This window comes from Nothoprocta perdicaria, unplaced genomic scaffold, assembly GCF_003342845.1.
Source record: "Nothoprocta perdicaria isolate Ctin4 unplaced genomic scaffold, notPer1 scaffold_42, whole genome shotgun sequence".
In the NCBI taxonomy this organism is placed as follows: domain Eukaryota; kingdom Metazoa; phylum Chordata; class Aves; order Tinamiformes; family Tinamidae; genus Nothoprocta; species Nothoprocta perdicaria.
Window position 1 is genome coordinate 4821182 of NW_020455666.1, and position 27463 is coordinate 4848644.

Sequence of the window (27463 nt, forward strand, 5' to 3'; positions counted from 1 at the left end):
TAAGGGAAGCAAATATAAAATTCTAGAAAAGCAGTAAGGGAAGTATTTTAACAAACCAGATGTGGCTTTTCCTCAGCTAAATCTGTCTCAGATCTACTTTCAAAGACAAGACATTTTCAGATTTCCTGGTCATCTCTAGTGCCTTAGCATCRGAAGTGCCACCTAAATGATCCTTTCCATCCTGTAGCTTGTGGCTTTTCACAGCCTGTTTATCTTCTCTGCTGATGAGATGTGAAAGCCACTGGGGCTGCTGCTTGGACACCRCTAACTAAGAGCGAGGCGTGTGTTGCCAGACAACTTAAATGTTCTTATCACCCAGCTGTGTCAGAACAGCGTGGCCAGCTTCCCAGGGTCATATACATGGGTGTAATTGGTATTATTATGTCTTGACAGCATGGAGCTTGTGCTCTTCCTCCCCCTTCTCCCCAAATACAAGAGGCTAGTTGGCCAGCTGTGCTGTTTTTGAACAGGAACAGCATGCTGGAATACACGAGGACCTGGATAGAGACAAGCTGGACAGGAATAGTCTTAGGATTCAACGTGTTTACCCAGATGCCCCAACCTGTTCCTGTCCCATTTATATTGAGGGCAGTCATCTGTGAAAGCCACAAATCAGGTCATGTAATGTTTGATACCATGTCCTTTAGGAATATCCACAGAAGAATATTGCTACTAAAACAAAGCATTTAATTCCTGTAACTCTCCACCTTTCCTGTATGAGAATGCCTGCAAAATGCTCATGCAGCAGCCTCTCAGCCTGGCCTTGACGCTAGGGAGAAAGACAAAAGGTTTCACACAAAAGGTTTGAAAAAGGTAAGGCATTGCCAGAGTTGGAAAGACCTGGCAGGATATCACATGCAGATGATGTAACGTGGAGAAATGAGTGTGTATGTCAGGTCTGCTGCTGCTTTGATAACGTTAGAATTAACATATTGGTCTCACCTTTGATAGTTGRAGGGACTATAAAAGCGATTGAGACCAGGACTGTGTGAGTGGCTGCTATCTTTGCAGGCGGCTCAACTATCCCATCCCCTTTTTGGGCCCCGCAGACTTTGTTCTCTTTCTTGTGTTTCCTGCCTTTTAAAAGATCTAATCAGCTAATTCCTGGGTCAGTTTTAGTGACCTTCCATTTCAAAATACCTTCTGCTTCTTGCCTTAAACCCAGAATGTCATGCTGGAAATGGACTGTTATCAATGCCTCAGAGCTGTGTGCCAACTGTGTTCAAACATGTCTTTAGACTCAAGGGGGATGTAATCTGAAAGGATGTCACTCAATTCCAGAAGAACTGAGGRGCTTTATTTTCAAAATCATTTGATGCTGTAAGGTCTGGGGAGGTCTTGGCTCAATACAGCCATTTGTTTGAGAAACTGTCCTCACAGACTTATCTTAGGCTAATTGCAAAATCAACCTCACAACAATTGTGYTATTCCTGTAATGGGCTAGTAGCTTAAGTGCTGCCCTTGCCCTTAGGCTGAGATGTTGGGATTGAAGTATGTGATATGCAGCAACTAGGGTCTGGTATCCTGATTCAGAATCCTGTGTTTACCAATTTCACTCTTTCTGCCTAAGGTTGTTCTCGACTCAGTTTGTGCCAGTCAGCAGACTGTATGATATATATATATATGTGTGTGTGTGTGTGTGTGTTTATAAATATAAATATATATGTATGCTAGACATACCTGAGCTCTGTTGAAGCTTTGCAGGTAAAGAGAAAGTATCTGGGCTGCTTCCAGGAGTGAAGGGACAGGTGGATATTTCTTGACTCCAGAGTCTRATAGGAAGAGAGTCTGTCTTGTTCCATGGTGAGCCAGGCCACTGGGCAGCTGCATGGGGATGCAACTGGGGAGCTGCACGCAAACGATCAATGATTTATTTTAAACTTATGTACAGCTATAGCAAGTCACTTCAAGTGAACATAGGTGGGAAAAGTGCTTGGGCATCATGATATTCAAGTAAACTAAGTGAATCATGGGGATCTGGACACTTAATCTATGAAGTACAGAAATCCTCTAACTGTTCTCTAGGTAGCATCTGGAATGAGGAGGAACATCACTCTTAGCTGTGAGAAGGTAAAAAGAAAGCTGGGGCTGGCACCTGCTTTCACTGTTTAAATGCTTGCAGTCGAGGATCTGTTCATTGGAGGGTGTAATTTGACCAACTCGGACCTTTGTTGCCTCTTCCCAATGAAATTTGCTTCTTACAAATGTACCTTAAGATATTCTGTGGATGTGATGCACTGTTGAGTTTATTGCCTTCAAGGTATTAGTTTCAAGCTGTGAGCAGGTTCACAGCATTACTATGCTGGCTGTATTCACTTTCCAATTGGAAGATTACTTTGTGTGAAAAAGGGCAAATTATTGTTTCATTTAATGTTTTGAGAYGGTTGTCTGCTGCTTCAGAATTTGAGAGTTCATTTTAAGAAAAGAAAAATTCCCACAGACACATATCAAACCATGGGGTTACAGTTYAATTCTGTAATAGCTGTTAAGAGAATGGCCCTTTTTTCCTTCCTTTTATAAGCAGGGATTTGGATATCATAAAATATTTTTCAACCGATACGCAAAACAACCTGTCAGAGAATCTTATTTCCTCTTATAGGAACAATAATTGAAGCAGCTTTATTGAGCTAAAGCCTAGAATAAATATTTCTTAAATGTTTATAATGGATAAYGACCATTATATTATTTTCTTTGGTCAATTCATTTAAACTGATTTATCTTCATCCTTATCAAAACAAACAAACAAAACCCCACCAAACCTTCTAAAGGCATATTCTCCTRGTTCAGGAGAATTTCTGCAGGAATTAGGTGGAAGTAGAGGAAGTTCACACTTAGATATTTGTCACATGAGAATCAAGATGTTTCAAATGTCAAAGAATAAATTCTGTGGCAATCCCAGTGAAACAGCCTATGTGAAGTGCTTTATGTAACATGCAGAGATATAATGGAAACTCCTACAGGCTCAAAGCTGTTGTGCTGGATTTTTTCCCTTCCAAGAGTTTAGGGAGGGATATAAAAACACTCCCTGATGCTTCTCCTGTTAACTCATTTTTCTTTCAGCTCATTGCATGTATGAAYTTTTATGAAGTAACAAAAACTAAATAGTACCTTATTTCCACTAGCTTCTATTCCCAGAGTTATCTTCAAATGCTTTTAGTGGCAGAAGTTAATTGTGCTATTATAAGAAGTGGGTGTAATTAGCATTTTTATCACAGTAAAAGGTTCCCAGGGCCTCTATTTCAAAACTAACTTATGGATTGAGTACTGGAATCCATTAAACTGCCTCAGTCTGGATGCCCATGTATGTCCACAGCAGTCAATGCTGGTAATCACCACAGAGCTGAATGTCAGGAAATATCACTAATAAGCAGCTGTGAGAAGAAAATTTATACACAGACAGTAAATTATATCTTTAATGTCAGTTTTTACAACTCTTAGACATCTATGTTGTTGTCTTTTCAGCTCCACATCAGACTGAATGATAGGCACTTTCCCTCTCTTTGGGTCAACCTCTCCTAATCTCTAATAATTTATTGCCCTTTATCAGAGCATGTCATCATCATGATGGACTCAGAGGTTCCCATGAGAATTTCTTTTTCTTGCTTCAACTATATTTGAGTAACTTCAGTCAGGGAGGGAAAATTCCATGCATGAATTTCAGAGCTTCCATCAGATAGATATGTGCTTAGAATAAGGTTCTTCAGCACTGTGTTGTCTCCTACAGATCTGCAGAGGTCATCTCACCACTGTGATATGTGAGGAAATGCAGAGAGCAGCTCAGGAAATGCCTCTCATCAGCTATTTAATTTACATTCATTTTCTAGGAAAAATGCCTGTGTTCCAGCAGTTATGGTCTGCTCTATGTGTCCTGGGAACTGGTGGATTTGGAAAGGTGCTTAAAACATTAACATTGATGATCAGTGAAGCTACCTGCAAAAGTTCTTTTTTTTTAAAAAAAAAAAAAAAAACAGCAAAACAAAACATATGTAGGTGCAGAAATAAATATTACTTTAGGCTAATGATTAGTGAGCCATCTGCGACAATCTTCATTGGCAATCCAATAAAGGAAGCTGTGAGCCATGACTTTTATGAATTCTATGACTCAAAATTTCCAGTCGCCGTAATTAAGCATTCTAGTTTTCTACTAAACAGTTCTAATCTGTTTGTTTTACTGCTGAATCTAGAATAAATGAATTACCATTAACAACATTAACTTTTTGAAATTCAGTAAGATCTGTGTCAACTGTCAAAACACAATGAATGCTGAAGAGAGTCAATGAATAAACCTCTCAAGTGAATAGAATTAATGCACATTCATTATCTCTTACTTGCAGCTCAAAATAACAATGAATGGTGTTCCTTTCCGAAAGCAAATGCACATCTGATTTACTTATGCTGGGCAGCAGGGTGCTAATCAGCTCAAGGAATGCTGTGTCACTTAGACTGCGCTTAGAGTCCTTGCTCACACAGTGCAGGTATGAGAGTCACCRTGAACCATGTCCCAGTAAAAGACAAGTTGAGACCCCTGAAATCAGAAGGGGAAAATGCACAGGGTGATAAAGTCTACAGTGATCTCATGGGAATACAGAAAGCTTAATAAGAACGATTTGTTTTGTGGAAATGCAGCATGCACAAGTAAAGACATGGATAAGCGACCACTTAGCGCATGTATGTGCACACATGTGCRCCCTTCAGCTCTTGAAGTCCCTTCCTTCATGTTTGATAAATTGCACATTTGCTTTGCTCCACTGCTTGTGCTGGAACTTATGCTATTAGGGCAATTTTCAGTGATTGCATTAAGCACAGAATACTACTACAYAGAGCTAATTGCTAGTTGTCAAAGCCACTAGGAAAAAATGTTGTAAGGAAATAGCAATATTTATTTTAATGAATTAACACTTTTCATGTGTATTGCTGTGTATGGTATTTACACTATAAAATGCTATATGCTGCAGATCAAAAAGATGTTTAAAACATCAAAAACAAAAACAAAAAAAAACAAAAAAACAAAAACAAAAGTCCTGCACTTAAAGAGGAACATAAAATTTCCTGCTGGGGATGTGGAACATGGAATGCCATCTGTATTATATGGCACTGAGAAAACTGATTATGTTTGGACCTCTATTTCATAGCAGATGGGTTCATTAAATTTAATAGCCTCCAGAGCCTTTAGAAACAGTGTTAAAAACATGTGGAACATGCTGAGACACTTCACTTCTCGCCCCACAGTCATTATAACTCTGGCACAGACTATAAATATTACAGTACTTTATTTCCATTGAAATGGATTACTATTATAATTATTTTTGCTAGTGTACATTTACATGAGAAATGCAGAATGCAAATCCTACTTTGTGAAACTTTCAGAGATGTAGATATCTTCAAATGCAGTTTACGGTTCTTTGGTCTTGGAGTCTTTGATACAGAATTTATTTTTGTCATGCGACATCAGCAAGCAGCTGCAATGCCACAACAAAGCTAGATCTTAAGCAACTTTGCTTCCAATGTGGCCCAAATAAGACAAGCATCATATTAAACCATAGATAGGATGTAACAGCAGCATTAAGTATTTGCTTTTATTTGTGCATTGATTCTCTGTTCTAGTATTTTATATGATAGGGCAACTACTGTTTGACCTGCTCATCTTTCATCACTGGGGTACAAAGAGATTATACGGATATTTTTAAATCAAAGTAGTTCCTTGGGCAACGTTGCTTTACATGGAATAAAACCTCACCTCTTTTTGAAGTAATCTTAGAATCTCAGATAGCTAAAGGAATGTCTTAGTGCTGTTTGCTTTTTGGTTTAGTGGTATTTCAAATGAGAGTAGATGTTGGAGCACTTTGGCAACTTCCTTCCTCCTCCACAAGCGTAAATTCTAATATTAAAAAAAAAAAAGAAGATAGTAAAATACTTCTTTTTACTAATTCTATCATATTTGATCACTTTTTTATTGTTGGCTTATTTCTTTAAGAAAGAAAAACTATTAAAATTTTACTGTGGTGGATGGTGTGTGGAGGCGTGATTAGATTTATCATTTACAGCTCTAGCAATGTTTTGAAGAAGTTACACTCATTAAAAACAAGCCTCTGTGATTAGATTTTGGGAATCAGAAAATTCAATTAACTTATGTTAAATGAACACATTTTGCTGTTTTGAAAGCTGTAGTCTAATTTTAAGACTCTATCATGAATTGTTTCTCTTTATTACTTTTATTGTACGTAGAGTGTCTTGTGGCTCATTTGCTTTACAGGGACGTACTCCTTCCTATATGAAACCCATTTAGATGTATGTTAGAAAGGATCCATAGAATTACACATGTCTGTAGCTTTTCACTTGCTGGATGTTCTTCAGCAGCTACTACACCAATTACAGGGAATTGCTCTGCTGTTGAATTTGATTAACGGGCATATTCATGCCCAAAGGGTACCRGTCTCATTTGCAGACACCTGCACACTAGAGATAGAGCAGCTTGAGAGCGTTTCCAGCTGCAGTCTGCCAATGACATACAGTTCCTGTAGGTGAGAGGACAGAAAATGTTTCTCATTTCCAGTTTGATTCACGGGAATTTTCTGGTTTTGTTGTGACAGAGGATTGAAAATTGAGAGGTGACAGGCCACAGACTAGAGGAAGAACTTGTGTCTAGATATCTGTGTGTTATGTTGAAATCGGTGCTTAGGAAAAATATGACTATTCTTAATGAAAATAATTACTTAAAGACATTCACAGCTGATAACTGTTTGTCTCTCTTTGATCTTGTTGCATCCATTCTGAATGGATGTAATGGAATTGAGTTAATTATAAGGAAATTGCATTTATCCTGTCAGATATATAGCCTTTCTTTTTTTCCCCCCGTATTTTGCCTTTAGTTTTCACATAATGGATTATTTAGGGTAAATGATAATGTAGGAAAGCAATGAATTTAGTATAATGTACTAAATTCCATCCTTTGATCTCATATGTGCCGTTCTTTTACTTTATTGAAGAAAGAGGACAGTGCAGATAAAATGTACTTTATCTGCATGATGGGAGTAAAAACCTGAAATAATAAAAAACTCATTAAATTATCGGTGCATTTGTGTTTTGCCGCAGTAGCAAAATTAAATGCAAAAAAGGAACAGAGAAAGAGTGAGAATATAAGGAAATAATCTCTTTTCTCTGTTGTTCTGTAGATGTTGGTGTCAGTTATAACTCTCCCCTCTTTGAAAAWGCAAGAGATTTCATGTACAGCTCAGTCGTGCACACAGTACAGTGTATGCATGAATATTAATCACATTCATTTTGATTAATATTTACTTTGAAGTTGTTAATTTTTGAAAAAATTGTTCAGAAAAACATTTTTATTCTATAACACATAGTGTAGTGGGTTTCTTTGACATGTAGCTGTAAACTATGTTGATAGAGAAAGCGTAGTTAGATATCACAGATATTTTGTGTATAAAGAAATATATAGCACCTGTGTACTTGCATAGTTATTCCAGTAGCTATTTTCCTACTGATGACCTTGCTACTTGTCAGCAAGATGTTTAACCTTTCTCCTTACCATTTTCTTTTGTTGGATCAGGTCTTTCAGAAGAATAGTGTAGCTTAACATGTAGTGAATTGATGATCCATCCAGTCAGTAAAATCAATGTCTGATCTTCAGCTACGTCAATAGCAATGGGAGGAAGCTTAGAGCACCTCTAAGTGTTTTCTTTGGATTTTGTAAGAGCTGTTTCACCYGTGCCAATGTCAGATTTTTGCAGAGGAAAATTTAATCACCCTAAATATGACTTTATGTTGCCTAATTCTAGGTAAACCGTTAAAATCCCCAAGGATTGTGTCACTGAGTGYTGACTAAAGAATTGTACACAGCCATTTGATTTAAAGACTCCTTTTAAATTGAGTCTAACATCATTATCTTTTTATGCATTTTACAATGGTGTTTATTTAATGGCACATAAATGCTACAGGAATATATGTATTAGAAGCAGTACCCCAATAGCATAACRCACTCCTCCTTATTCTGCTTTTTTAATGCCATTCTGTTCTGTTGCAATCAGTGACCTCTGAATAATAACAAAGGCCTCGGTTTTCAATAATGTTAGATTTATTCCAGAAAACAGTCCCCCTCAAAAAAGAGGGGGGAGGGGGAAGAAAAAGAAAAAAAAAACACCCTCCAACTTAAGTCTGCTGTATGCTTGCATTCCATATGGGTTACATTTGTTGATTTTTCTTCTTCTTTAATTTATTCTGCAGTAAATCAGTAGTATCTCCATTTACGTACCTGGAGTTACACTGATATAAAACAGAAGACAGATTCATTGTATTAAATCTCAGTTTAATGGGTTTGGATTATACTTCAATTGACAGATAGAACAATTCCTGCATTTTGTTTCTTGGATTAAGGCCTCAAAGCCTCAAAAATTCAGGAGTTATAGCGAACAGCAAGTTTTCTTTTTAGGGAAAGAAGTTTAATTTTTCTTTCCTCCCTCACCCCATCTTTTTTGTGTTACGGTTCAGTTTGAGAAAATGGAGACACAGTGAAAGATGATTTTGGAATAATCAGCTTTTTATGTTTATGAAATTTTTGCTATGTAGCCAACTTCAAGATAGTGTGATTTATCACATTTTAGGTCCTGACATACCTACAAATGAYCTTAACATCTGCAAACAGTTCTAGCTCTGAGATAGTTGAAACAATTTTGAGCCCCTTCTTTGTGAGTCCTTGAACTGAAAGAATGAAGCAGGGGTAAAGTTTTCTTGACCAGCTGGATGAGACAGAAAGGGGAAAACAGCAACAAGGGATGAAGAAATCTGCCTCAGGCCAAAGCCATTCTGTCCTCYGTCATGGGGCTGGATTTCACAAGCCTTATATTAAATGATGAGAAACCACACATTTAGAATTAACTCAGAACATTTTAAAATGCTCCTAAATTCTTTGTCTTCTAGCATAGCAGAGTTGACCATCAAATCTAATTGACTTTTTCATAAGCGTTGAGCTATGAAGTTGGGCAAGCTAACAACAGAAAGCTTCTAAATTAAAAAAAGTGTGAGAAATAWAACTCTCTTCCTGCACAGTTAGTGAATCTTTATACAGCTTGATGAATTTGACCTGCAGTGTGAAGTGTCCATAAAATGCTCCGTGGCTTTTTTGATAAAGTGTAGCTATAAAATCTCAGTATAAAACTAGAAAGGTGAGACGCATTAGCTGCATGCTTATCRGAAGAGCATGGAGAAACGAGCTGTTCCTCAGACCAGCACTAATGAACAAGAAGCAGCTTTGATGATGCCACTTTATCTGTTGATGTTTTGTGCCAACCAGATGTGTAAGAGTAGCCTTCCCAGAATGAATGTCAGATCTGAGTTGTGCTTTATGCAGACTTTCGAGGCTAGGTCCTTTTGTCCTTTTGATAGCAATATTGCTCAGTGACGACACAGCTCCTGCAGGCCTGTTGGGTGGTGACTTCTGAGGACCACGTGGCAGAAGGGGCTCCTCTTTCTGTGCTGTTCCCTAATCAGCTGGCAGTGACTGGGAGCAAAGGAGAGGGGCAGAGCAGCCCTTTGGACACACAGAAATAGTCCTGCATGAAAAAAAGGATGAAGAAGTTCTTGGCACAGTTACTCCCCTTTCAGAGCAAGTTGGACAATAGCCAGATAGACGAAATAGCCAAAGAAAAATGCTTTGTTTTAGAAGTATAATCCCATTTAATGCAATCAGAGCAATATATTAAAAATCCCAAATACAATTAGTAAATCTAAGTTTTATAAGGGACTCTGGCTTGCTTTTACAGATTCATTAAGTCAAATACCCTTTCATCCCTCCTTAGAAAGTGGTTATCTTTAGATGTTGATCTTACATTGATATATGGACCAAGTAAGATTTAATCTAGAGTGAGATCAAAAGCACACTAAACTCAGAGGGATTCTTATTGACTATAATAGGTATCACATAAGGCCCTTGTTCAGGGCAGAGAGAATTTTGTCATGGGCAAAAGAGGATGTTTGTCTAACTTCTGAGAGATTTTGTGATTAAAAATGATATTTGATTTCTAGTACTGTCAGAAAATTTGACCTTTTTCCAAATATGAAAGGATAGATGCGTGAATAAATGGATGAATAAATGATTGAATATGTCTAACATTGCCTACCTTTCTGAAGGTTTTTATTTGAATACAAGTATGGTGGGATTTTTTTTTCTCTTACTGTATTAGAGATTTTGTTTGGTTTTTGTTTTGCTTTTTTTTTCTTTCTTACCAGAAAGACTTCTCTGGGAAGGATTCTCATACTATTATCATTTTCCTTCCCAGCAGCCTTTTTGAATATGTCATTTAGAAATAGCATCAGTAATAATTAACATGATGCTGACTGTTCTTTAGTGATGGTACAAAAGCTAATAAATACAGGAAAACAATAAATGAATAGAAAGAACCTAACCATATAATTTGATGCCATTTTACATGGAGGAGAACTGATCTTATAAATCGGATGGACATCATATCAGGTTGAATGATGTTGAATTCCAGAAATAGGCTTTTCCTTGATAAATTATGAACAAAGGCAGTCCTGAAGCAAAATGTCTATATTTTAGAATGTTATTATGGCATACATATTGTTATCAGTTCTCTCTTGTATGTGTAGACAAAACGAACATAGGATTATTGTGTTAGACAAGGTGAAGCCTTGTGAATACTCTTAAGGTGAATAATGATGGATGAAGGTGTAGTCTGAGTCTACTGGACTTTGGAGATACAATCAGAAGCTTTCTCAATTTCTGCCTCAGTTCACTTCTGCACCCTGTTTAGACTCCCCTGGTTATTCTCTGTGCATGTCTAAAAGCTTTTTGATGGCTATTATTTAAATGTTCAAGATAAATGTGCATGAAAATTGGAGCTGAAAAATTCTCACCAAAAGGATTCAGAACTGATATCATTTGACAATCCATGTCCGGTTCTTAGTGTGCTTACCTACGCCTTTTCAGTATCCGCGGATTCAAATAATTTTTCATCCTTTGTATACAAATTCAAGCGGTTTAGAATGTGGGCTTTCTAAACTGTTTATGGTGCTTTACCAAATCAGCTAATGCTAGAATCAAACGCAGTAAAGGAAGTTGTATAGTAAATACTTTAAAAGAACTATATTATTAAGAGAAAAATATTTACATACCATTTTCCTCTATCTTCAACATCTTCCTTAAGTGCGATACTTTCCCATAAGTAAGCTCATATTATCATCTGTGTACTGAACTCTAATCTTGTGGTATAGTTTCAGTTTAAATGCTTGATAGGAGGCAATTTTTATTATCTGTTTAAATTATCATACAGCTATAGTATCATGAATCAGTTCTGCTACTTCCACCTTTAGCCTTGTGACTTATTTGTAAAATTAGCCTAATTCTTTTTAAARGGGTAATTACTTATGACTAAACTTTCTGACCAAATTCTTCATTTTAAGTAAACACTGACTAATTTACAATCTTTTCTAAAATCATTTTGCCTTCACTAGAGGGAAAGARTGATCATTACATGCAATTAAAAGAATCAGTCACACAATGGCACAGGCTGGAAGAGGCCTCTGGAAATCGAATCCAACGAGATCACCTAGAGCAGGTTGCCCAGGACAATGTGCAATGCGTTCAATTCTTAATTTTTAATATCTTAAAGGATGGAGACTCTATAATCTGTCTGGGTGACCTGCTCCAATTTTGACCAATCACCCTCAAAGTGAAAAAGAATATTACTGCCACTCTGAATTTCTTTTATTTTTATTTCAACACAAAGGACAAAGCACACATGCCTATATGTGACTTAATTAACCATGTAACAAATGGAGCATTCTTATGTTTCTTTTTTTAAAATGATTTTCTTTGTTAAAAACACAAGATGGCTAGAGAGTTCATTAAACATTATTTACCAATTTAGATTATTAAACAGTTAGGTACTTTAGAAAATGTGTAAAACTTGCCAAAGGTTGAGCCATTTTATGACAAAAGTGCTTGGAATATGTATGTCATTTTTTTTGAGTGTTTCAAGAGTTAAATATTCTTCCAGTTATCTTTAAGGAATTATTTTTAAAGAGAGAACGTGAATTATAGCTTTTTATCTTTATTTGATGACTCTTTTCTCCATAGCAACATTTACATTTCCTCTGACTGGAATATTTTGCATGCAGCACGGAGTCTCTCCTTGCAGTCTATTTGCAGCTGTAGTTGCTGCAAAATATGTGGTAGCACAGTAAAACAAATGTGTGAACAAAGGTTTGGTATTGAATTGCTTGCAATATCAAGTGTGTGGTCCTTCCTTACAGATGTTAGCCTTGTAAGCTGCACGAAAATGTCACCCTCTTAATATTTATACCGAAATCTTAACTTCAGGAACATTTCCCATGAGGACACTGAATGTTTTTTCTTCCTCTATGTATACACATAATTCTCCATTATGTCTCTGGTGCTTACATGGGTCTAAGAAGAGTTGGATAAATGCATGGTTTTGTTTTTGTTTTTAAAGCTAGAATGGTGATAATTAAATATCTTATTAAATAAATTAAGGATTAATTTAAAAGATTAAATAAATCTTATACAACTGAGTAAGGAAACTGTGAAGCAGAAAATCCACATTTTCTGCTAAAATCTGAGAGAAAATCTGATTGTCCCTTTGCTGTGATTTGAAAGGAAGAGCTCTGAAAGCCTCTCTCTCAAAGTACCACATCTTTTGCARTTCTTCATATAAGTCAGTAAGTCATTTTCCAAACATTACAATTATATTAAATGGTACTATAAAGAAATGACCTATGTTGTAGATTATTTGGAATGTACATTAGCATTGAGAAGTCCTTTTTTATTTGTTTCGTTCTTTTCTGAAGAGCTTCATTAATATCTGTGATTTCTTCCTCTTTGCTGTTAAGTATAGGAGCTGAATGTTTGCCATAATATTTCACATCTTTTATGAAAACATATTTACAAAAATTAAAAGTTTTGGTACAAAGATTCAGTGTTAAAATCTGGACAAGTGTATGACTTATGCAGGATGAGTCTAAAGATTGCTGTCTATTTAGATTTTTTTTTTAATTAAAAAGAAAAACATAGACAAAATCTGATTTAGTCCCAAAGGAATAAAAATAGTAACTTGTGGTAAAGTAGTGGATCGTGATGATTTGCCCAGTAAATCTTCGAACTCCTTTTCAGAGAGGCTTTGTAGTGCAAGGTATTTAGTGACATTTTCGCTTTCTGACTGCTTGCTTGTGTTGATGAAGGATTTGTAGTAACCCAAAGAGAAGACCATAATGATGTGTAGGTTGCAGGCCTACTTTCTACCTGAAAACAGATGTAAGGAAAAGTCTGGCTCGGGTTCTGGCAACATGAGCAGACACAAACAAACTGATTCACTGACAGCATATTTTACTAATGGAAGCCATCATCCTGTAGACCATGTGAGCAAGCAGATGAGTTTTGCTGCAATCTGTCTGGTTGAAATCTTCAGCATGTTAAATGATCTCATTTTGAGAGAAGCCTTTGATAAAGTAAAAGCAGAAATATGTATTTCAGCTATTAATTAGGTTTTCAAACAAACGTCATGAAATGGATTACTTTATCTACACAGACCCTGAGTGCTGAAGTCAATTAACACATGACTAAACCATAAACACTTAACTCATATTTCACTTTTTGTACAAATAAAATTGAGTTGCAAATATTGTAAATAGTTGCCTCAAGAGAAAATCTACTATAATGTTCTTAAATGCTGCCTTAAGATATTGATAATAAACTTTTCTGAGTCAATCTAAACACTGAAATGTTTTCAGATTTTAAATGTCATAGGTATCCCCTATTCCATATGAGGTAATATTTTGAGGAACATGTTTCTGTTATGTTAACAAGTTTGAAATTCCTCTGTAAAACTTGGGTCTGTTTTAATGCATTACAGAAACAGCCATCTGAGACAAGGTGTCAGCCATGGTTGCCATTCCTGGTGGCCACTTTGACTGTATTTGATACTGATTTAATTTCATACAAACACTTGCTTTCTTCCTTTTCTTATTCACCTGTGCTGTCTTGTATTTTGGATTTTGTGGGATTTTTTTTTGACTGAAAGAGTCCTTGATTTTAGAATCATTAGAATGATTTTCCAGAGCTTTAAGTGCTGCTCACATGACAAATTGTACTTTGTCAGTTTGAAGATTAATTTGACAAAATCGTTCCGGTGGTATGCATATTGTGCATATATTCTTTGATGATTGATCTTTATCTTGCTTTTTAATCAATAAAAGGTCATTATTTCAAGGTTTTAAAGAAAAATGTTAAAGTCATGGTATAGCATATGGGACACAAAGAAGCTTCCCAAAAGAGACATATTCCAGTTTGCTTCCCCGTTGCTAGCAGTTGTTTTTGATGCCTCGCCATAGGTGCTTTCTCCGTGAGTTCTTTCTCAGACTGATGCGCTATTAGGCAGAAATGCTAAAGGAAACGTTTGTCTCCTTTTCATGGATAGCAAGATTTAGGAAGCTAAGACCACTTTTAAATCTGCTGCTAACTTTTGACCGTCTTTCTGAACGTGATGATRAGCGAGAGGCTGTTACAAGGTCTGCAACGAAGGAGCGTTCGGCAGGACAACTGGTGCTGTAACATGTGCTCCTGCTTCCCAGCACACTGACCCAGGCACTATTTCTGGACGTGATCCTCACTGTTTTCCTCATGTTGGCCCCGCAGTTATCTGATGCAACATCCTTAGTGCTGAACTCCCTTGCCACTCTTGGTTTGTTTTACCACCTTACTGTCATGCCTGTAATTTTTCATTTTCACTAACACTGAACACATTTTCTTGAAGGACTTGATTGCTTGCAAATGTGTAGAGCATGACAGTGTGCAACAGCAGCACTGGGAACSCGCAGCAGTTTTTTGCCCGGCATTACACAGTGTGGCAGGACCATGAGGTGACCTGAATGTGGAGGTGGGGTTTTCCCTGTGTCTTCTTGGAGTTGGGCATATTGAGAGTATGCAAGGGCTTGCGCTCGGGAAGGACTACTGTGGACTACACACAGAATGRGCAAATTTCTTTAGCAAAGATTTGCTGTTTGGGGAAAGACAGYCATATGGCAGGAGGTGGGTGGCAGTTGCAGGGGGCTCTGCCCTTTCTCACAGGGTTCCACCAGCCCAGCCCTTAACAGCCTGAAGGCCACATCCATTTTACCTAACCATACATTAGGCAGAAAGCTGAGGACCAAGGAAAACACACATTTGCCTTATCACGTATCTTCTTTCAGAAGCAATCACCAGAGGGAGGAAAAACTCCTAACACACAAAACAAATGGAAACAGCAGGTAACTTGCTATACTGAGGGCTGAAAAAAGATACTCCAATGGTGCTGCTTGCCATAGGTACGAGCAGCTTAGAAAGCTCTGTGTTGTTTTTTTTGAGGGTCAGGGAAAGATCACATAGTTTACTGCAAAGCTGCCTCTTGGCAGTGTGTAAAGCAAACCACAGGAACCAGAAGTACCTGCTGGGTTTTACACTGAGTCGGGCAGTTTTTAGGCTCCGCAATAAAGGGTCACACTAGAGGACTATTACTGTTATTGTTAGGAAAATTATTTGTTTCCTATGGCCTCCCAGAAGGAGCAATGTCAGGCAAGCCTCCACAGTTTATTTCAAAGGAATGTGTAGCAATTATTACACAGAACTGCTGACATGTAAGATCTTGTAGCAGCCAAGTCTCCAACCAGCAACAGAACAAAGATTTATCTAACTGTAACACAGGCAGATTTTTGAGAAGACTGCGAACTTGGAGTTAGAAGTTCTAGGTGAAAATGAACAGCTCACGTACATACAGTGAATGAATTTATGTTTTCGTTGTTGTTGTTGTTCAGACTTTTTGAGTGTTTGTTTTTTTAACTTGAACCTTTCTCCACGGAATATTGATTTGTTTTCTAACTTAGTGTGAATGTTGTATGGAAATAAGCTTTCCTGCTATGATGCTTTTGTACTTTGCATCTGTTACCTTGGATGCCATGACAATCTTTTAAGTACTGTCTTCCCAGCTGGGAAAAGATAGCTGATGGTGCAAACAGATGATGTTTATGATGGCTTTGTGTAGTGGCTTGGGAAAACTGTGGAGTTCTTTAGTCTTTACACTGAAGGTGGAAATTTGGACATTTTTCTTTGATATGTCTTTATCTGAGGTACCATTGAATGAATGCTCAGGGTTGCCACATGAATAACACGAGTTATGCTCTTTTGGTTTGTTCTCTTTAATACAGCGGACTTAGTTCATTGCTGCAACAGGAAATTTGAACATTCACATTTCAACTTTCTTAGTTTATTTCTGAGTAAAAAGACTTGCGTTGCTCACAGTTGAAGTAGTTAGCTGAGTCAAAGACAAGTAAGTAGATAAATTTTCAGCAAAGCTTGAAACTTCTCTAACTAGTGCTTCATCCTCTTTTGAAGAATTTACCTCTAGTATTTGTAATTAATAAAACATCTGCAATTTCTGTAGCAACCCTTATATACCATTCAATATAATCTATTACTTAGACAATAGGCTTTTAAGGAAGCAGAGATAGATTGTACTTCAATGTAATCATCTCGCGTTTTGCTATTGAAGCAATCAGATTTTAGGATGGCAGACTTCTGCCTTCACCAATTCCCCCCCCTACCGATTTTGTTGCTTTCTGTTGTGAAAATAGACAAAGATGGTAGCTGCCTTCTTTCGTGATTTGTGATTTAGCAATCACATGTGATTTAGCATTTTCCTTTCATGATACGTAGCTAATGTAGACATTGAATTTTAGCAGAATAACATATGAAAGCTGTTTTTTATCTGCTCTAATTTAGAACAATGACAAAAGGTCTGTTTACTTGCTTGAGATTTTAAAGGTCTTTTTGCATTTGATTTTGGCTTACCTACTTGTTTCAGTAAAGATGCAATTTATTTCAAGAAATATTTTTTCAGAAAGGTAGATTAAGGTTAGATAGCTATGAAAGGTGAGTTTATCTAAGCCTTTGAAAGGAAAGGAATTGACATCAGAAAAAGGTGACATTTTGTTGTGCCTTTTAACAGTTTATTTTTCTGAGTTCCTTTTCGCTACTTACAATCAGTTTTCTTTTTCCTCAAGTGAAAACAGAGCCCATTTTTTTTTCTCTGGTAAATATGAGGTTTGGTATGTAATGAAGTCTGCTGCCTGCTCCCCATGCCTTTTTATGTGAACTATTGCTTACAGTAAATATTGTACATAAAACCAGGCATGAGTGATCTTGTCTAAGAAATCTGTGTGATACAAATGTGCATATATGCATAAGCACATGCCTTCTATTTGCATATATGCACATAGTCATATGTATGCATTGAGACATGCCTTTTATGCATACTTTGTATATTATACATATACAATAAAAAGTTTGCATAAACACTGTAACTTTGTTGTGTTTGTAATTTTCTTTTACTTCCTTGTGTCATATAAAATACAACCATCAGATTAGAAGTGACCAACCTCTGTTAATATGCATTCTGAAGGCAATATGCATTCAGAAGTGCAGGTTTGCAAGCCAAAAATAGCCCGTTTTAAAACTGAAACCATCTCTASGTTGACTTATATTTGTGTACAGGAAGATGGAACTACTACCCRGTTCCCGCATGATGAGACCATATCTGATGAGAAAGCAGCCCCCCTCTTAGCACCAACATGTTTAACAAATTGCAGGGTGCTCTTGTGATACCTAGCAGAGAAGCTGTGAAACCAAACTAAGTTGATATAAGTTGTCAGTAAGCTGAATCAATTGGAAGTGTAAATCTAGTTTCTCTAGTTTCTTTCTTTACATTTTTTTATATTTGTGATTTTGTTAATTCAACAGCTAAAGCAGCTGTATAATGATTGCTTGTTCTATTTTGTTGTTTTCCAGCTCCCTCAGGCTCAAAAGGTAAAATATTTTAATCAAGTTTCAGTCATTCACAGTCCTTCATGTGTCTGTGGTGTTGCAAGCACAATGCAGTAGTGATCAGTGAAACAGCCACTATATCAGAGCTCTGGAGTGGAGCAGCAAGAGAACCAAAGCTGACATCCAAGTAATGCCTGGTGGAATCTGTAGAGCTTCCCAAAGGCTGCTAGCTAAACATTATCTACTTTTTGAACATAATGGACCAAAACTTGAAAAGAGCGGGAAAGCCTTTTCACCAACAGTTTGAAAATTGTATTAAGAAAAAAGGAATTCTCCCCATTACTCCATGCGAAACTGCTCTGGATCTTTTTATTCTTGTGGAACCGTGATATGACTGGTCCCCTTTCGCTGATCCCCACTGTGTCTGTCAAAACACCTTTGAATACATCCAGCATTTGACTTATAGTAGGATGCCTACAGTTTCACATACTATGCTTCTGTCTTTAAGCAGCTTCTGCATCGATATGGTATGTTAGCAGTCAGCATTGCACGTCGTGGTATTGCAGTGACTGTGGCAAACTCTGCAAATTGCTTGATGCTTGTTGCATCATTCTCGTGTGTTTCACAAATATAATCAAAGCTTCCAGAAAAAGGAAAATCTAGATATTCTTGTGGCTTGTGGTGCAAAAATCAGGATGAAATAATTAATTGGATTTATTGGGAAAAAGGAATACCTATTCCTTGGATTTATTCTTATTGTGCTATGTAAAAAGAAACTTTACTATGGAAAGTTATACACAGCTATTATATATCACTGTAAATAACAGGCCTTGGACAATGATAAAAGTCCATTTTTTAATGCAAGCTGTAGGTTAAGTCCTCTTCAGTGAATAGCGTTTGTGGGATGGCTAGGGCATCCACAGACCTCAATACTTTAAAATGGTTAATTAATGCATCCCATGTACTCTTTRGTTTAAAACGCAAGAAACCTGAGCATGGGAGCTTTTATTTTTATGATGCTGTATATTTGAGATTTCCTTGCTCACGGAGCTCGGAAAACCCTGTTTCTAATCTGCAAGTAACATGCTATCCTGTGACACTAGATTGTGGTCTGTAGTTTTGTTCTTGTGTTCTGATGGTTGCAGAATATGCAATGTTATGGTAAGAAAAAAACATCCCTTTTCTGGAAATAGATGATTTAAAGAACTCTCTTCTTACAGCTTCCTGGATATGTGGAAGGATTAAAGAGCTGGCTAGGCTGGCTAGCTTTGGCTTTTTTTTTTTTGCTAACTCATTTGATAAGAGTTTATGCCTAATGCTTCTTTAACAGTTTGCAGAACAAGGAAGACAGGGTGAGGTTACAATATGCTGGTGCAGAAATGCTTAACCTATCAGACTATTTAACAGATTGTGCCRTATAACGTTGTATCGTGCGTATGATGTCTAAAAGGCTGAGCTATCAAATAATGGTCTGGGAGAAATTACTAGTTCTAGGTCAGTGGAAAAGCACACAGTTTGCCTGGGAAGCCGCAAGAACCATTTTTCAGTGTACTGAGCAAACTAATGCAGATCCAAAGCAACATATTTTGTATGTGTGCACATATGTCTGCTAAACTATGTACTATCTCCAGGTAGAGAAGGTGGGAAGGATGGGAGGGAGAACAAGGCAGATACTAGTAGTCCCTGAAAGTTTTAATAACTTGGGTAAAACATGCCTTTTTATAAACATATCTTATAAAGATGGTAGACTTTGGTGCAGGATATGCTGTTTGTTACTCCTACCTGCCAGGCTTTTCTTGCTTCCAAGTGCATTGAGCTTTATGAGGCCACCTTGCACTTTCTTGTCAAAGCCGTAGCACTCAAGGAGCTCTTTGTCTCACCACCACTTCCACCTGATTTGAATCTCCAAGCTTTTATCTCGGGCCCACTTGCAGATGTTCAGTTTCTAGTGGTCTGCTCATAACAGCTGAGCTTTGGGCCCAAAAATTTATCTTTAAAGCTACCCCTCATTCTCCTTCTCTTCTATCGACTAACCCTAAGCAGATGTTTCATCTCTCCTGCCTCTGATCCCTGTCTATGTTTATGGTGCCACGAGTACGAGCCCGACAGCTCAGCTGAGTGCCTCTGCGTTTAGGGTCATCATCCTCCAGCTAGCAGGGCTCGCTGGGCAGGGTTTTGCCAACAGTTTGCCACAGCTCTACATCAAGTAATGAAAATTTGCTTGTTGGTTAACCCGAGTCACAATGTGAAATTTCAGGCCTAAGTAGGGCTTTCTCAGTGGCTGGTCAGGGTTTTTTCCCTATTACATGCTGCACAAGAAAATGCCTCATACTCGGGCATTCTTCCAGCAAACCGGACCATGGCAAACACCTCCAAAGCAGYGACCCCCTGGCTATCTGCAGGGTGAAAGGTAGCAAGCTAGGACTGATATGTGCCTTTATGAATGACTTAGTCACTAGTGTACATGTTTTGACATGTGGTGTCTGAACTTGTACTGTATTTTTGTTGGAATCTGTGTGTCATCCTGCAAATGTTTTCTCTGTAAACATTTCAAACAGGCATGTCTCTCTAAATGCATTCACTTTAATCTCTGAGTGATCTGAAAGCAAAATGTGGCATCCCATATTTACCTTTACTATTTTATATCCATTATAAATACTTGATCATCTTGACGAAATGTGAGTTTTTGTATGAAACATTTTGGTCACAGTCCTGGTCATTAGCTATTCATTGTGAAGACTTAGATTTTAGTCTGAGGCAGCTAAATATCAATTAAAAACTCTTTAAGGTGTTATGTTATCTGCTATAAATCAAAATATTGCAAATTCAGAGTTGGAACACAGGTGAAATGAAGTGTGAGGAGTTTATTGCACTATGACACCAAGTCCTGAAAAGATTTTTGTCATATTTCAGATACTTAAAATAGAAAACATCTCAAAACCAAAAAATTGAAATTAGTTGCAGATGATAAAGATGATGTTTTAATATGGCTCTCTAGCTTTCAGGGGAAAGTATGAAGCTAATGCATCTAAAAGAAAGAGCTATTGTCCAGAAAAATGGAAGAAATTCATGTAACTTTTGTGTTGTATTTGTTAATTTTTCCTGCACGTATTTGGGTAACCATCCCATCCCAAAGGATGGAGAAAATAATAATAAAATAAACTAACAACCCAGATTTGCAAAATGTCCAACTTTTTCCATTTGGCTTCCAGAATGTTCTTTATCCTTCAAAAAATTTGAAATCAGTTTACATATTAATAGATAAGCAAAAGCTATTACCCTTTAATAGCTCCAAAAAGGATTTTTTGCTTCTTTGTAGGAAAGCTTTCCTGCTTTCTTGAACAAACACGGCAGGGTTCACGAGCTGTTGTCCTATTCCTGCTGCGATGTTTTGTTCTACTCGCCTTGTGTGAGGAGGTGGAAGTGACTTAGACACACAAATGAGAGGCAGATAGCTGTGTTTAGGAGCAGAGACTCTCTTTAATGACTTTCTCATGAACAGAATCCTATTTCGTCCATATAGAAGTGTTTTGATAATGTTTCTTACCCCAAAGTTCCTGACAGCTTGCTTGCTTTCTTTCTGTGTTATCCTTTAACTTCTGCAAGTAGTGCTTTGCTCTCCTTTTAGCTTAATGCTATCATCTTTCAGCCATTTGGGAGCATCRTTTATCATCCCTCGCATCATTTACCTCCTTATACTTTGAAGTGTTGAATTAACTGTCACTGGGAGTAGAGAATCGAAAATGTGTAAAGGTGCTATTTCCTTGAAGTGCATGACTAGTAATTTAAATGTTTTTATAAAATTACAGAACTTGTTAAGTGAAATCTAATGAAGCACAAAATAATCTGTAGTAAACATTTGCATTCGACCCTGATTTACCATTCCTTTGTTTCCTGGTCAGGAGAGAACGCGTTGTTTTACTTTCATAATGTATGTAAAGCAAGGTGACTCTTTAAGAAAATAGCATTAAAATTTTCACTTACCTATTAGTTGCAAACCTAAATATAATTTCTAAATTATGGAAATAATGATGACCCTCATCAACAAACATGTTACATTTTAATGTCTTGGGGGCAGTGATCTGCCAGCTTCTAAGTACACTTGTTAAAATAAGATTTTTGTGATGTTTCACTGCTGTGTGGCTAAACACAGAAACGTTCTTCAACTTCATGCACCTGCATGGATTTCTGCATTGTCTCAGGCAATAATTTGAATTTAAAACAAACCGAAAAAAAATGGCTGCAATGCTGGGGTGACTGCAGCCTGTCTCCTGGGCACTGCTTGGCACGTACTGGGCAAGAAGGAACAAGGATGGAGGAAGGATGGGAAATGTGCTGGGAAGAGGACAAGGCTCTACAAGGTAGTAAAGAAAACCCAAAAGGCTCTGCACAAAGCCCGCAGAGTTGGTACGTCCCTARGGATGCTCACAGTGCCAGCCTCTGGATTTTTTCGGCATTTGAACCTGAGGGTGATTTAATTAAACYATGTGGAAATCAAAGCCTCTGTTGGTGGATGGCAAAAAATCAAATGAGAACACTGTAGATCCAGATAGATTACAATTCRAAGAGATATTATTGAGAGATCAGTCTATGAAGAATTTTTGGCGCTTCTGTGGTTATTTGATAGTTTCTCTGAGTCAGAGTTGGATGGAGATGAATCTGACTTAATGATATCCTGTTTTTTTATTAAAATATGGATAGGCACTGCATTTTAATGTATTTSAATAAGCTTATTTAACAAGCAATTGTGTCTTTGTCAATTCTCTTGAGGTTTGAGATTCTGTTGATGCATACACACTGTCCATCTTCAAAATAAAATCAATTAAATAACTATATCAGTTTATGTTTACAGCAATGGATATTCTGTTCTGCAGAATTTTTCTATAGTTACTGCAGTCCAGAGTAAACTTTAAAAAAAAGGAATATATTTGGGGAAAAAAAAAGTTGTATGCAACTTTTCTTCTATTTAGCTGGGCATTAGGTACAGCTGGAATTGAAGGATGGGTATATTCCAGACTCCGTATTATGTCGTATGAAGATGCCTTATTGTATGAGAGATTTGCTGATGGTGGTTTTCAAAGAGTAAAACATTCCTTTTGTAAATATATGTGTAAATATAAGTACGGGTAAACATCAACAAATATTTCTTCTATGAATATATGTGTAAAACAGTACAGTATGCATATATAAAAATATATATATGCATATATAAAAATATATATATACAGAGAGTGTATATAAGTCTGCTCCTATTTGTCATATTTAAGAAAATTGCTCTCCACTGAAAAAGTAATTATGCCCAAAATATCTTTTAAAAAATAGTAATTCACTGTATGTTTTTCCATTGCTTCCATTTATTTTGTCATTTCATTTTCACTTCACTAGTACTTGAACTGTGCTTTACTGTGTTTTTCGTTTCTTGAATTCAATTTTTCTGCTTTGATATTCCATATTCCACTTTGTATTGTGCTAGGTGTGCTGAATCTGAAGTACATTTGAATTCTGCATCATTGCTCAATTAGAGCAAGAAAAAGCTTTGGAAATCACTTTAAAAGACATACCTTTTCCTTAGCGCACATCTGTGAGTAACATCAAGTATTGGAGATTGTGTGTTTTCCTGGAGGGTTGGAGGTGAAACAGTTTCTGTTTCCTTATCTTTTTCTTAATGTTATGTAGCAACTTGAAGGAAATCAAAGCATGGCAACTGGTATTTTGCTAGATAAGAAAAAGCAGGGCTTTAGCATCACCTTGGGTGTGTTGACTACTATGGTGCAACTAATTTGGTGCCCCAGGTAAAGGGTAGGTGTAGACTTTAATCAGGGATATAAAGATTGAAGAAACAGAAAGGAGCTTGTGCTAATATTTAGACTCTGATGTGTAAAGAAGTTTTATTAAGTATTGACAAGCATAGCAATATAAATAATAAAGGGGAAGAAAATAAGTATAGAGTTCTCTTTGAGAACAGAATGGAGTTTTAAAAKGGTGCTGGTAGCAAAGAAGAGTTCTTAGTACATCGGCATGTTGATTTAGATGGAGGTACAGCTTGGAGGAGAGCCTTGGTGTGAACAGCTTTTTGTGCAAGCAAAGTCTCCTGACCATGGAGGTGTAGTAAGGATGGACCCAGCAAGGTTAGCATGTGTCTTTAAACAGTCTCAGAGAAACATGGGAATTATTATGTCACATAAAGCATACTTTCATAAAAATGGCCAATAGCTGTTAGTATTAGTTACTCCTAAGAGACYGGAACAGCAAAATTGGCTAAGGCACAGCCTACTTGGAGACAGAGATAAGATCCACACAGTTTGAGATTTCTGTCATTCCTAAGGATGCTGCATGGTATGCAACTAGGAACCACCTCTCTGATAATATTATTACTTTATGTCAGGATGAATATCATTCTATTTCTTTGTCAGCAGCGACAAAAAAAAGACTTAATTCTTGTCTGTTAAGTTTATTATTTCTTAGAATATGAATATTGTGATTATGGAAGGAAGAAAAAAAATATTTTATTCACTTTTTAGGGAATTTGTTGTTTTTCATAAGAAATATTTCATTGCAGTATTTCCTTTTTTGGATCCCTACGTAGGTCTTTTYTGAGCCTGTGTGATATCCCATGATGATTTTGGTAATAATTGACTTCGTTTTCGTYTGTTTAAAAACAAAAACCAAGTGTCTATTACTGATTGCACAATACTATAAACATTCAAATCAAGTCCAGCCATTCAGAGGCTTCATGATTATATATTGGCTTTGTTTTTCTGAGTTTGTAATATTTAACATTTTTCCAATAAGCATTAGCTTCTAGTTAAGCCAGTTCTGCAGATATCCATAATGTGTGCTGGTTGTGAATACAACAAATACAAGCCAAAGCTTTTTCAGTAATTAGACATCATATTTCTGTTTTTTTTTTATTTCTTATTTTTCTCAGAAGCCACTAAGTTTATTTTCAGCCCTGAACTATCCAAGAGTTCTATGTAGAGACTGTCAGACTTAACAAGCAACGATGCCAAATTTTGAGTTCATGACTTCCTTTGCAGTTTATTCACAGACTCTGGTGTTTGTTGTCTCAATGGAAATACCCAGTGGCTGCCATTCTACTATTTCAAAGTATTTCTTCTAAAATGTCATTGCCCAGGGAATTAACCTCTCCTCCTCCCACAAAAGATCATTCTTCACAGTCTTAACAATTTTTATGACGCAAGTAAAACTACAGCTTGAGTGGGTAACTCAGTGAAACATCCCAAATATGAGTCATCTATCAGCCAGTTATTTGCTGACTGTGCTTACAGAAGTGGCCAACAATCTGTTCATCTACCAGACGAACAACAGGTTGAAGTAAAAGCACATATTTCTATAAGAATGAATCCAGCCACCAACCTTGGTGCTGCTTGTAGGTATCCTAGCTGTCATTCTCTGCACGCCTCTGTAGCTGATGTTCAGAGTTAATGATTGTTCTCTCAGAGTTTCCCAGCAACTCTAGACATTTTTTTCTCCATTTCAAGGAGAAAGAAAAAAGAAAAAAAAAAAAAAAAAAAAAAAGAAAACACCCTAAGATTTTGCTAACAGTCATTTGGCCAACATCTTATCCAGTAAATTGTTTCCAGTTATTTCTTAAGACCTGGTTATGAAACCATCACCTACTGATACTTGACACTTCCATAATGTCAGAGATGAGCAACCCTGGGCAATCATATAAAATTTCTGAACACTCCAAGTTGTCACCCTGTAATTAGCAAAATGCTTTTTTACTTCCCAAAGTATTTGTGTTGGGGACTATTGACCACTGTCCCATAAAGGGCTTCTCCCATACCCATCATGTCACTGTGCTTCATTACTGCTCTGACCACAGGGACTAAGTTCTTCAGCTAGTTCAGCCACAGTTGTCTTTAATTGCAAGCCCTAGATACCCAGTGTTTTTAGTTTGTTTTGTTTATTAACTCACTATTGCTTAATAGAGGAGAGATCATATCAGGGTTGGAGACATCTGGTCTTTTTAGAAAAGAAAACAAAATAGCAAATGATCATGAGCTGGTTCCRCCTAATGTCTTTATCAATTTCTTATCACTTAAAAACTTTCTTGATGTTTGTCTTCCTGGTGTTTGCAAAATCCTCACCTTGTGATAAGGCCATGCTTCATGAAATATGCTTATTTGGGAAACTGAAACACCCTAGAACAGAATGGGAGCTGCAAGATATGTAATTTTCTAGATTTATATTGATTTGTTAGTGTGAATTATGCTTCATAAGATGTCTTATCATAATATCTGACTCTTCTGAGAATTGGGCAGGCGATAGCTATTGCTTAAGTAATAACAAAATCATTGTTAGCAAGAAAATCAAAATTAGTGATTTGCTAAAAATGCATTATAAATAGTGCCTGAGTACAGAAAATGTGATAGTGCTGGAGTGATTGAAAGAGAAGGTCACAGCTGCAATTGGGCCTGAAACTCACCTAGAAAACTCCTCAGGAAGATCAGCCTTTTGCTCCCTCCTTTTGGCTAAACAAAGATGTAACTTATAAGAACTTAATCACACTTGAAAATCTGAGGTTGCCATTATAGCTGGATACTTCATGCTTTTAACAGTTGCATAAGCCTCTTCGGCATTAAATGTCTTCCAAAAGTATAGGTGAGGAGGGAAAAGCATTGAACAGTAACTCCTTACAGCTTGAGTTGTCCTTAGCACCTAGATGCCAAGAGGGCAACGTTTGGTTTCCTCGAGCAGCCGGCTCCCGTGCCCTGCTGGCACCTGTGTCATGGCAAAGCCCCGGTCTGGCTGCAGGGCGTGAAGCGAGGCGTCAGRCAAAGCCACGGTCCCGTGGTCCGTGACACAGCAGGCTGCACGCTTCTCTTGAATGGAAGCAAGGTCAGGAGAGGTGTTTTCTCCCTAAACTGAAGAAATATGTTAAAAACTGATGTGCAGAATCAGCTAATGCTCTGTGCCACCACCTAGCCCAGCAAACTGAAACCGAATGCAGCAAAGATGCTCCTGGGATCCTAATGGGCTGTCATACTTTTGCTGCAGCGTTAGCTGATGAGATCTCAGTCTGGACCAGAAACAAAGTGCATGCACTCATGACCTCTTGTTCCTTGCTGGGAGAAAACAGCCTGAGGCAATCTCGGCAGAGCTGACACTGGGAAAGATGTAGAAGGGAGCTCCAGCTGCTTCGCTACTGCACATGCTGCTTCCACAACCCACGTTTCAGTTCCTTGGTATCTCTCCTGGGAGACTGCATTAGGAGTGAAGATGAGGCATCTTTCCTGCCAATGCACATGCTGGGCTGGGCAGACTTGGTATAGCTGAGGTGGGATCAGGTGAATTGGGCTGAACTGACTGCATTTCTAAGTACATAAACATCATTTAGATAAATTGCCTTTCCTCATTTAAAGACAAAAAAAAAACCCATAATTGAAAAATGTAATCACATCTGTAATTGTGCCTTAGTGCTTAGAGATAATATTTCTTTTTCGTATGTAGCTTGCTGATGATCAGGGATTGGTGTTGATGACAACTGTTGCCATGCCCGTATTTAGTAAGCAAAATGAGACTGTAAGTACACAGCCTGTTTTTGTCATGCGATAATGGGGTGACTGAGGAGAAGCTACTTTCCTGGGCCTAATA

At 37.3% G+C, this 27463-nt stretch overlaps 1 protein-coding gene across 2 annotated transcripts in view; it reads left to right on the forward strand.

The window, feature by feature from the left end:
- CACNA2D3 (calcium voltage-gated channel auxiliary subunit alpha2delta 3) overlaps window positions 1-27463 on the forward strand; it is a 347867-nt gene that overhangs the window by 217832 nt on the left and 102572 nt on the right. Inside the window, exons 14-15 of one of the 2 annotated variants that reach the window (XM_026046033.1) lie at window positions 17867-17884; window positions 27320-27391. In XM_026046033.1, the coding sequence (XP_025901818.1) occupies window positions 17867-17884; window positions 27320-27391 (90 nt within the window). The remainder of the gene's footprint in view (window positions 1-17866; window positions 17885-27319; window positions 27392-27463) is intronic. The other variant, XM_026046034.1, reaches the window with a different exon arrangement.